Below are 12,811 nucleotides of genomic sequence, written 5' to 3' on the forward strand. Positions count from 1 at the left end.
CTTCATCCAACTCTCAGTGAACCTTGGCTCTCCTCGAAACCCCGGCGTTTGTTGTTGTTGGACCAAGCGCTGGCATCGTGTAGCCACAAGGGGGAGGACTGCTGAGGGATTTCATCCATGAGACCTTGTGCCTGCCATGCATTTGGGCAGAATTGCTCACGGCCATGCTGTCCATTCATACTTGTCACAATCCTGCCTTCCAGACTTCGACTCGGATTTCGAGCACGGCCCCGGAACAGCTTCGCCGTTCCACCTGTCTGCGCCGAACGTTTTGAAATTTTCAAATAATCTTGGGTTCAGAAATGGGCTCATCGTTTTGTTGTTGCACTTTTCTCCTCAATTGTTATTAATACGGATAAACGGTGTTAATGCAAAATACTGGTTGTGATTTATTTTCCAGTAGATCCAAGACCATTAATCTGAAGCAGAAATGTACAGTGTAAAATTCCGTAGTTGAGAAATCAATCAAGTGAAATTGACTTGATCCAGCCTTAACATTAATAATAACATGAATAATTTGGAGATGTGTGGCCATGCCGTTGAAATAAAGTCGAAGTGTTTAACATGTAATATTTCACCAGTTCTTGAATTCAGGTGCTGAACTGGCTCAATGGGTGAATATGGATCATTCTTCTTCCTGCGTGTCGAAGGACCACTAAGTTTAATTAAACCTGGACATCTCTGTGGTTTCTTGGTGCCCCGCAGAACAAATACAATTCTGACTCTTTAACTTGTCCCACCTGTTCATTTTGAAACGAAACAAAAATTGGTGCCGTTACATTTGGATTGGCCCATTTGCCTACCTCACTGAGAAACAGGGACTGCATTGGATGCAAAAATCTAATGTTTAACATAATTTCAATTTTAGTTGATAAGGATTGCTGAGTATGAAAAATGTTTTTGTAGTTTCACCAACAACAAAAACTTACCACTGCAGTTACAGGGTCTTTAATGTTATTCACCTTGTAAAATATGATACAAAATCGAGTACTGCCACATAAAATAACTAGAGAATGCCATAATTCAGAAGCAATCTTAAAAATACAGTAATCAATTCTATTGATCTAGTTCTGTTACCCATTTTGATACAGAAAATCAAACATGAGAATTAAATGATACTGCATATTAATTATTTCTAATGTTGCATTGGTACACCTGGTTCATTACAGTAGGAAAGATAAGAATAAATCCTTTTACTGTTTGTACAGCTGTATCTGCTGCAAGTCCTAGTGCCAACATTTTAGATGGGAATTCCAGCTTGGTGTCTGCTCCCATAACAAGAAAGAGCAAATATGCATTTAACCCAGTCATTATTTTGTTAAAGATTATGTAAAAAGTTAATCACATTTCATAGTGGTTTTTAGTATCATTGGGATTATTCCCTTTATTATCCTGACCGTGACAAGTTAAAATCATAAACCAAAATGTCCTTGAATACTGAATGTTCCAGGTTAATGCCATTGTCAATAGCCTCAAAATACACTCTAAGAATTTTCTAAATTATGGAAAAAATTTGTTCCAGGTACAGATGCATTTATGTATTTAAATGTGTTGTTGCATTTGTGGAATTTATTGTATTAATTGTTCATATGTGCTACAAATCACAGGAAAGACTCAGTAGTCTCATTTCAAAAAGGAGATTTTTAAATATTTCTCAGCAAACTCATGTTAAACAATGTTATTACTGTCAAATGTTTCTGCCTCACATGCATGTGAGTTTGCTGGAATCATGCAACAAGGTAACAGTATTATGACCATAATGAAGACTCCAAGATATTTGGTATAATTACTGCATGTTACAATATAATTCTGGACTAATTATATATGAGGGAACTTTCAAACAATTATTTTCAATTTGCAGCCATTAAAAGTTCTATTCCCCCAATGAAAATTCCAGACATTTCTCGAAAAGTAAAAATGTTGCACAGTTAACAATATAGATAGTTCAAAATATTTTTCTAAATATTTCAAGTAACATATCAGTTTATTTTGCAAGATCTGTCAATTATTCAATCTGTCATTTTTTTTCAGTTTTGCATTATTAACATTAATTCCATGATCTTTGAAAGAGGAATAGCTTATGGCATCACAGTTTATGCTTTGTTCATTTTATTCAAAAAATAGAACTGGTTACAAGAATTATGCAGTGATACTAAGAAAAAATGCATTTCTTCGGAGAAATACATCAGGTTAGAAAAAACGCAGCACAATACTGTCTGCAATTCTGGTCACCCCATACAGAGGCTATTTAAGATTTATAGATAAGAGGGTATGAACTATAAGGAGAGGGTGGACAAACACAAGTTGCTTTCTGTGGAATAAGGGAAAACCTGATAGAAGATAAAATTATGGGATGTATAGATGGGATAGAATTAGAATCTTTTTCCATGGTAAAAATGTTCAAATACTAGAGGACATACATTTAAGGTGAGAGGGGAAATGTTTAAAAGTGATGTATGGGGCAAGTTTTAACACAGAAAGTGGTTGGTGCCTGGAATGGCTGCCAGGGGTAGTAGTGTGAAGCCAAAACAATAGCAGTGTTTGAGGCTTTTTCATACACAAATATCCAGGGAATAGAGGGATATGGGTCATCTAAAGGCAGAAGAGATTGAGTTTAAATTGGTATTGTGTTTGGCAAAGGCATCATTGACTGAAGGGTCTGTTCATATGAAGTATTGTCTATTTTCAAACAAATGGAAAGTTCCAAAAGATTTCAATATCCAATAATATCCATCACTTCATTTATTTAGATAGGTACTATGTTTAAAGATAAGTCTGGTATTAATAATTCAAATATTCATCGTGTTGATAGGAGCATTTGGGAAAAGTTAATCGATTCAACAAATAAACTGTCACTATATTGAACCAAAACCAACGTGTGTATTGAAACTACTTGCTTGGCCAATGAGTTGGAACAAGGCAGGAATTTGTGGTTGGAACTCCTGGCAAATAATCTTTTCCAGTGAACCATGTGCATTTCCTCAGCAAACAAAATCTATATGAACAGCCGAATACAGCAATAGAGCTTCATCAAATTAGAGATTACTGCCAACAATGTTGACATAAGAGACTAGCTGGAATCTGCAGCATAAACAAACAAATAGGTGCATCTGTGGAGGCAAAGGGATAATCAATATTTTGGGTCAACAATGAGAGGGTAGAGGGGAGATAGCCAGTCGAAAGAGATGAAAGGCAGTGGTGAGGGAAGTGCCAGTGATCGGGACCGGGTTTGAATCCCGTGCTATCTGTAAGGAGTTTGTACGTTCTCCCCGTGACTGTGTGGGTTTTCCTGGGAGCTCCTGTTTTCTCCCACCGTTCAAAACATATGGACTGAAATGGTCTGTTACCATGTTATATGTCTAAATTTTAAATTTTTTTAAAGGTGATAGTGGAAGCAGGTGAGGAGTGAGATATCAGGTAAATTAAGCCAGATAGGGAGAAAGGGAAGTGCTGGATTTGGGAGACAGTGGCAATTGGATTTTTGCACCGGTAGAAATGACATTTAAAATAATGGGAACTACAATAAATGACATAATACAAGGTGATTGCTTACCAATTTAAAAATAATCCTAATCACTGATTTGATGCTATTCTTGGGCATTGTTAGAACACAAGAAATAGAAGAGGAAGCCATTCAGCCCTCATACTTGCTCCATCACTCAATTAAATTATGGTTGATCTTTTGCCTTAAATTTCACCTGATCTTTAACTGCACTAACCTCATCATTGTTGATTCCATTAAGATCTAAATATTGATTCTATGCCAAATATATTCACTGCCTAAGCTCCCAGCATTCTCTTGGGTGGAGAATTCAAAAGATTCTCCACTATCCGAGTGACATTTTTACATTTTTCCACGAAAGTATGTTACTTCATAGTTTTCTAAAATCTATATTTCATCTGCCATGTCCTTTCCATTCACTTAGTAAACTCTTCATAATCCACATTCGGAAATCAGCTCTCATCAGCAAACCCCAGCATGATCCCTGTGGAATCCACTGTTCATTATCTGAAAATGATCTTTCAATTCTCTATTTCTGTCCATTAACCAATTCTCAATCTACAACTAGTTATTACTCCTATTATTGCATACACTAATTTTTAGTGGTATCTTGTCTGAAAGTGCAAATATACCACATCAAATGATATACCCTTATCTATTCTGCTGAATACAATTTCAAAATAACAACAAATCTATGTGGACATTGTGCAGTCCTATTATTATTAATTGTCATGTACCTTAGAATTTCTCATGATTTCCCTTGGCCTGAATTCAGGCTAACTGAAGATTACCCAATCACCTACTGGCAATATATGCTCAAGGTCAAATGGTGCGAGACTTGGAAGTGAGATTGCTTAATTGTGCCAGCTGCCTTCTGCACAGGTAGGCAAGATGATGTTGAAAGAATATGAGAGGGTGGAAAACTCCATTTTGAAAACCATGTGCAATAATGGTGGAGGGAGTGAATTCTTCGAGTGGTGGTTGGAATACTAATCAAGCAGGCTGTGTTGTCTCAATGGTGCTGAGCTCCATGAGTGTAACAGGAGCTGCAATGATGCAGGCAAGTTGCGATTATTCCATCATACTTCTGACTCGTCACCTACAGATGGATGTACATCTTTGAGAATTCAGACGGTAAGTTACTTGCCACAAAATACCCAGCTGTTGACATGTTCTATTTATTGTAATATACAGTGCCCTCTATATGTTTGGGGCAAAGACACTTTTTTCCTTTATTTGCCTTTGCGCTCCACAATTTTAAATATATTAAAAATTCACGTGTGATTAAAGTGACATTCGAGATTTTATTCAAGGTTATTTGTATCCATTTTGACCACGTAGAAATTACAGCACTTTTTATACATAGTCCTCTCATTTCAGGGAACCGTGTTTGGGACATATGGCTTCACAGGTGTTTATGAGTACTCAGGTATGTTTAATTGCTTCATTGGTGCAGATATATGAGAGCTTGGCTTGCAGTTCAGCTTTTGATCACCTTTGGAGTTTGTGGTTGCCATTTTTCAAATGAGGACCAGAGTTGTGTCAATGAAAGTCAAATAAACCATTATGAGGCTGAAAAACAAGAATAAAACAGTGAGAGATGTTGCCCAAACCTGAGGATTACCAAAATCAAGTTCAGAACATCATTAATAAGAAAGAGCGTAATAGTGAGCTCTGTAATCGCAAAGGGGCTGATATTTCAAGGAAGATCTCCACTGCTGATGACAGAAAAATTCTCATCGTAATGAAGAAAAATCCCAAATGTATGTACAATAGATCAGAAACACTCTACAGGGGCAGGTGTGGATATATCAATGACCACTGTCTGCAGAAGATTTCATGAACAGAAATAGAAGCTACACTTCAAGGCCCAAACCACTAGTTAGCCACAGAAAAATGATCACAATATAGTTGGGCAAGAGTTATTTAAAAGAGCCTACAATGTTATGGAATAAGGTCTTGTGGACATATGAGACCAAGATTAACAAATATCAGAGTGATAGCAAGAGCAAAGTGTGGAGGTGTAAAGGAACTGCCCAAGATCCAAAGCATACTACTTTTGCCATGGTTTCCAATTTGCAGTGTAGCCTCAGAACTTCTTTTCATGAAGCCTTCTGTGAACAAAAGCCATTAATACAACCGTACCTGCCTCCTGTAGAGTTTTTCTGATCTGTCAGACATGTGTTTGGAGATTTTTCTTCATTATGATGAAAATTCATCTGTCATCAGTAGTGGAGGACTTCCTTGGAATACCCGTCCCTTTGTGATTACTGAGCTCACCAGTACACTCTTTCTTCTGAACAATGTTCCAAACTGTTGATTTTGGTAATAGTAAGGTTTGGGCAATGTCCCTTACTGTTTTATTCCTGTTTTTCAGCCTCATAATGGCTTTTTGACTTTCATTGGGACTTTCATCATATTGAAAATTGGCAACCACAGACTCCAAAGGTGATTAAAAGCTTAGAAGCAAGCCAAGCTCTCTTATACTTGCACCAATGAAGCAATTAAACATACCTGAGTAATCACAAACACCTGTGAAGCCAAATGTCCCAAACATGGTGCCCTGAAATGAGGGGACTATGTGTAAAAATTGCTGTTATTTCTACATGGTCAAACCAAAATGTATACAAATAACTTTGAATAAAATCTGAAATCCTTAATTACATGTAAATTGTTTGATTAAAAATTAAAACTGGAGCACAAAGGCAAATAAAGGAAAAAAAAGTGTCTTTGTTCCAAACATTATTGAGGGCACTTAATGTATGGGAAGTTCAATTCAATTTATGGTTATCTGTGATCCTTCCAAAATCATTGATAGTGCCAAGGAAATCAACGGGATGTGGATAAACTATCTTGTGCTCTATTGTTAGAGAATGCCAAAGGTGGCACTTGCGACACAAATATTACTTGAAACTTATCACCTCATGTATTCTTCAAGTAAATTGTTTCATGAGTAGTTCTCAGCGATGGAAGAGGAAGGTTTGTTCTGTTCAGCAGTAGGTGCCAGTGATATTTTAAAACTGAGAGTTTATCCATGAAATTGGAATTAATTGTCACAGTCAAATGAGAATTTGTGAATATATTCAATATTTAGTATTCCAAAGAAAATATTAGTGCCAAATTATTCTTAAAAGTCAACATTCAGATTAGCAAGCTTCCATGGTGATCCATCTGCTCCCATTTCTCACATGTGCCTTTTCTTGGCACAGTTTTCTGTTTGTGTTCTCAGCTTTTGCCTCACATTTTGTTAATGTCTGCAAGTTAACTCCATTTCTCATTTTACAGCCAATTGCTGTTTCCATATGTAAATAAAACATTACACATTAACAAATTGGAGAAAACACGGATCCTTTTCTGATCAAATTGATGCAATATCCTGCAGCATCAATCCTCTATTTATTTCTGTAACAAAACTATTTAGATCACTGTTTTTTTTCTCCCTATGTGTTTTGAATTAACAGATAGACTGCTCAGCTTTTAAAAACTATTTAAAGTAACAACTTATTGATTTGTAAATTGTTTCATAATCTATTAGGGTTAGAGGTAAATTCAGCAATAAACTAGTACAGTAAGTGTTGATGTACAGTACAATAGGTGCCTCCGTGTTGATACAATCACAAAGAAGGCTCACCAGAGGCTATACCTTGCGAGGTGTCTGAAGAGATTTGGTACGTCACCGAAAACTCTCATAAACTTCTATAGGTGTATTGTGGAGAGCATTCTGGCTGGTTGCATCACTGCCTGATATGGAAGTGCCAACTCTCAGGACAAGAATTAACTCCAGAGGGTTGTTAACTCAGTGATATCGCAGGCACCAGCCATCACTCCATTGAGGACATCTACATGAGGCGTGGTCTTAAAAAAGCAGCCTCTAACCTCAATGACCCCCTCCTCCCAGGCATCTTCAAGACCCGACCACCCACCCTTTTCTCTCTGCTACCATCAGGAGAAAGGTCCAGGAGCCTAAAGATGAGCACAAGGACAGCTTCTTCCCCACTTCCCTCAGATTCCTGAATAATCAATGAACCAAAGACTCTGCCTTACTTTTCATGCACTTTTAAAAAAATATATAGTAATGTTATAGTAAGTTGGTTATAATATGCATGTTTGTACTGTGATGCTGCCACAAAAACACTGAATTTCATGACGATATATTCTGATTCTGATATGGGAGTGATAGCTTTCTCATCATTAATCAATGATGTCAGATTGATCAACAAATTCCCTTTATACTGGAAATGTATCAGAAAAATGTCATACCAAGGCAGTTTAAAAGATAAAGTGGAATAGTGAAATCTAAGACGAAATTGTGAAAAGCATCTAAATGCTTATTAAAGGTAAACTGTTTTAAGGAGTTTCAGAAAACAGTGAATGGCAAAGAACAAATTCAGAGCATTGGGCAAACCTAAAAATAATTGACTGCAATATATTGTTCACAGGTATTACAATCAAGTCTTTTGTTTCATATATTTAATCTTAAAACAATGGAGATGCACAAGATGATGTACTGAAATGATTGATCAGAAGTTGCAGGGAAGGAAGAGACAATAAAGATAGGGAAGTTCCATTTGATGATGGATAAATTTAAATATATGATTAAGATTTTGAAGTTGAGGCTTTGGGTGACAATTTTGCACGACTGGGATTGGAATGATGCAAGACTAAAAATACTTAGTAAAATACAGCTGTCACACAATGATCTTAGATTGCAGAGCAGTGTACAGGAAGGGAGATGGGTCTGGATTCTCTAAAAGTCAAATTGGACAAGGGTTTGACGAGGATGACATTATTGTGGGAGATCTCAGGAAAGGTGAAATTAAATGACCTTTAAGTACTTTTGGTTATGAATGTAATCATTTGTTTTTAACCAGCTAAAACCAATTCTGTTTGATGAGATGATGAGGCGTTTGTAAGATAACAGTAAATGCTGGGAATGTCAGTGAGCAGCTGAAATGAAAAAAAAAGTGAAGGTGCAATTGCTCTGACTAAGGGATGATCTGCAGCATGTCAATGAAGTGATTCTGTAAGCCCGTATTTCTTTTCTCTTCACAGATATGATGCACTTCAGCATTTTCTGTTTTTCTTGATTTCTTGCACTCAGTATTTTGCATTTATATATTTCTAGCCCTTGCGTTTTTGTGTGATTCATAACTGTGCTGCTGATCATTTCAGAAACAAGGGTTGGAATCAGTTGAGAAGAGCAGAACAAAAAATAGACGATATGGCAGTAAAAACGTAGAAAAAGTAATCGAGAGATCCGCGTAAAGTTCCGCCTTATTTTATGTCCTTGTTCTCCACTTTTCATAGGTTATACTAGTTCAGTTATTGTGTAACAAACTGCAAGACATGGGAACGAAGATCAGAAAATGCGTGCGAAAATCTTAGCGTGTATTATCGGCAATTACAATAGAGGTAATCGAGAAATCTATAGATTCTGGGGTGACCTGCCTTTTGCTTCCAATGAATGGTGCAGGAATGCCGACTTTCTCCAGCATTTCTGTGAACGGCCGTTAATGGTTATATTTTTAGGAAGACATCATGATATTTGATCCCCCTTCTCCCCACCTCTCTCTTCTCAATTAATGTGATTCAGTTTCAACCTTCTTGTGTTGAGGGACGGGGTGTTTTAACTATTCCAAATGAAAGTTAAGTGATTTATTGTCATTCCTTGAAGGTTACGACTGCAATGTATCGTTCACAGGAATTACTATCAACTCTATTGAACTGAATGAGCAGAACCCACTGGCAATGGGCTTCAGTCCTTTTTAGGACCGTATTTACCCGGGTGTTGTTGCAGAAACTCTCGAGCTTGGAGTGGACGACAAGTTGATGAGCTGCAAATGATGTGCTGCGGCAGGCGATCTGTCACTGTCCGGACTGGGCAACTTGACCATTCAGGAGTGCAAGGGTGGATGGTGGGGCCCCCCGGTGATCCTTGCAGGTGTGGGCGGCCTCTGCTCCTTCCCCCGACCCTGGGCACCACCCCGATGGGTGCACATGCCAAGCGGCGTCACTGGAGGCCGGGGCTCCACAAACCGCACCCCTCCTCACTCTCTCCCGCCTCTCTTCTCTCTGCCCTGCTCCGCCTCCTCCCCGCAGCATCCAGGAAGTGAGGTCAGCATCACCAGTTCTCTGCGTTCAACACCCCCCCCCCTCTCCGCCCGCCCCTTGTTGCTCCATTCCATTCACCCCTCCCTTCATCACCAACTCCCTCCCCCCCCCCCCCCAATATTTCCGCGCGGCCGCCGTAACCCCGGAAGCTGAGCGTGCCAGGTACCCGCCAAGATGGCCGCGAAATCTGACGGCGTTGGGGTTACCGGTTTCGCCCAGCTCCACAACCTGGACGAATCGGTGACCGAAGGGGGCGACGAGCAGCAACAGCTGGACGGGGGGCCCGAGGCGAGCAGCTCTTTCCACATCTGCCACTGCTGCAACACCTCCTCGTGTTATTGGGGCTGCCGGAGCGCCTGCCTGAGGAGATCGCTGTGCAGCCTGAAGGGGGGCGACCATCCGGTGCTCGACTGCCTTTGGATCGTGATCGCGCTGCTCATCTTCTTCTCGGACGTGGGCACCGACCTCTGGCTGGCGGCCGACTACTACCTGAAGCAGGACTACTGGTGGTTCGGCTTGACGCTCTTCTTCGTGCTCGTGCCATCCGTGCTGGTGCAGATTCTCAGCTTCAGGTGGTTCATGCAGGATTACGCCGGCGGGGGGCTCGGGGGTGTGGAGGGTCTCAGCAGCAGGCGGCCCGGCGTCACCGGCTACAATCGCTGCTGCAGGGCCTCGGTATGGATCTGGCAGTCGGTCATTCACATCCTGCAGCTGGGACAAGTGTGGAGGTATTTCGTGTGAGTGAGTGTGTGCGTGAGTGAGCGCGTGGGTGTGTGTGCGCGCCGGCGGGCGAGAGCGAGGGGCAAATCAAAAGAGACCCCCTTCCCTCACCCTGCTCATTCCTTGGGTCTTGGATCATCATCTCCCAACAAAATCGGAATCCAGATGGCCTGCAATTGGAGCAGGTGTCTGCATACGGTGAAAGATGACTTTTTAAAAATAAATGTGTGTTCCTTCCTGCAAAGCTGTTTGAAGGAGCCGGTCTGCGAATCCATTGGGCATCGGAAATTCTATTCGAGTTGGTAGTTGATCTGCTCTCACTACAGGTGTTGTGGGGTCTGCAGAGAGTAGAAAAATGGCGCAGCGGTGAGAATGAGCCATACAAAACGATTCGCTGCTCCCGTCCCCGCTTTTGGAGTAGTATGGGTGACCTCCATTCAGCAAGGCTCATTGATCTGTGCAATTTGAATGGAGTTTACCGTGAGTGGGTGATTATAAATCCTGCAGGGGTGACGAATGGCAGCCCAATGTAAAGATGTAAAACCATGTTGGTCTACGCCTTTTATAAAATGGAGCGACCCGACTCGATGTATTAGATTAAAATAGGAACAGCTATTTTGTAGACCATTTGGATAGATGCCTTAAAATAAGTGATCATTGCTAATGCATTTTGTTGTTATAATTACAGTGCATTATTGGCAGTGATCGGTGACAACATGTTATTAAGGCAAGAATAGCTATCTGAAAATTATGACTTGTTCGGGGAGTCGTAATACTGAAATATGTACATTGTTCGCAGAAATTACAGCAGGTTTGATGAAAGTCTGTTGATTGTATTAATTTGGATTCCTCTTTTGGAATATGTGGGTGGCATAGATAGCGAAAATAAACGAAAGAGCACTGTTGTCATGTTCTTAAAAAAACATTTGCGGAAGAATTTTTGGTAAATGACAATTTTTTTGGAAAAGTCAAGGTCACATTTTTGGATGAAAACGGAGAGCTGCTTGTCAAGTTACAATTATAATATCTAGTGAGTTTAAAAAAAAAAGCACTGGTACAAATATTTAAGTTGTCAGGCCTCTTCCAGAATTAATGGTTCATTTTTGTGCCAGGAAACAGTAACAGACATTATCGACGTATAAAACAAATGTATATTTCTGAAATAAAGTTGTCTTTACTGAATGATGTGATATTGTCATTCTGTGTATATAAAAAAAAAGAGTTTGATTATGATTCCATATATTTTCATAGAATAACTACTGCACATTAAAAGTAATGCTTTCAGGCTGATTTTAGCGGCAAGAACGTTGACTCCTTTTCTCCGTTGGATGGTTGAAATGACTGTGATTATCATTCTGTCGCCATTCCAGACTTTCTGTGTCAATCACAGAAAATCCCTTGGAATCTTTGATCAATTTAAAATAAAAAAACAAAGCATACAATTGTCATTTTTATATACTGTCATTTCTGTTGGCACTGGAAGAAATTTGACTCTATAACATTCTCACAAATACTGTTGAAAGCCATTTAAATGGAATCCTTGTTTTTGCCAATTCTGTATGATTTATAGGGCTGTTGGAAGGTGATATAATGGTTATTAATACATCCATTCATGTTATTCTTTCCAAGTATTTTTTTGGGTTCATGGTATAGTTCAGGATGCATCGAGTCCATAATTCTTCACCCATGTCTTTTCAAACCATAATCTTTGTCACAATATAACTTTTTATAGTAGCATATTGATTTCATGCTGATGAATCATGATAACTGCTTGAAGGTCAGTTGAGAAATATTCTAAGTTAATTGGTAGAGTAAGACTATGATTCTTGAAAGGAATTCCTTGGGCTTTTCGACTCTCCCTTCATGAATTTTGGTGCTGAGTGCAATGCAAAGTCACTCAATGTGACTGTCAAGTTACTTTCACTTGGATTCATCACTCTTCTTTGCTCTATGTTGAAATTTTTACAAATCATAAACATTTATATTTCAAATATAAATCTATTGCCATAGATATAATGTATGTATGCACTGAAATTCTTGCTGCTGTCAAACAGGAACTCTCTGCAAAAAATAACCTTTAATATTATGCATTAAATAACCCTGTACAGAAAGAGATAATAAAGATAAAAGATAGATAAATATTCAGTGCAAGAAAAAAAGTGGCATTTGACTAGTCCAGATAGATCTTTTTGTACCCCCAAAATAGTTTATGGTTAAGGTAGCAAGAGCTTAATAGCCATTGTAGGAAAACAACTGTTCTCAAATCAAGAGGTGCTGGATTTCAGGCTTCTGTAAATTCTTCCCAAAGGTAGCAGTGAGAAGGTATTGTGACCTTTTATGATGTTGGCAGTTTTCTTCAATAGATGGAAGGTTGGAGGCTATGATGTATGTGGGAATGTTTGTTGCTTTCTGCCTTCTGGGTACTTGAATTACCAAACCAGGCTCTGCTGCACCAGTCAGTATATTTTCCACAGTGCA

The 12,811-nt window shown here is 39.1% G+C and overlaps 1 protein-coding gene across 3 annotated transcripts in view; it reads left to right on the forward strand.

Moving 5' to 3' along the window:
* The first annotated feature begins 9,566 nt into the window (after positions 1-9,566).
* LOC138736715 (XK-related protein 6-like) overlaps positions 9,567-12,811 on the forward strand; it is a 90,061-nt gene continuing 86,816 nt past the window's right edge. For 2 of the 3 annotated variants that reach the window (XR_011340521.1, XM_069886680.1), the window contains exon 1: positions 9,735-10,341. Coding sequence is in view for 1 of the 3 variants with exons in the window: in XM_069886680.1 (XP_069742781.1) it covers positions 9,788-10,341 (554 nt within the window). In the remaining 2 variants the exon portion in view is untranslated. Of the gene's footprint in view, positions 9,617-9,734; positions 10,342-12,811 lie in introns of those variants that run through there. The other variant, XR_011340523.1, reaches the window with a different exon arrangement.

This window comes from Narcine bancroftii, chromosome 6, assembly GCF_036971445.1.
Source record: "Narcine bancroftii isolate sNarBan1 chromosome 6, sNarBan1.hap1, whole genome shotgun sequence".
NCBI lineage: Eukaryota > Metazoa > Chordata > Chondrichthyes > Torpediniformes > Narcinidae > Narcine > Narcine bancroftii.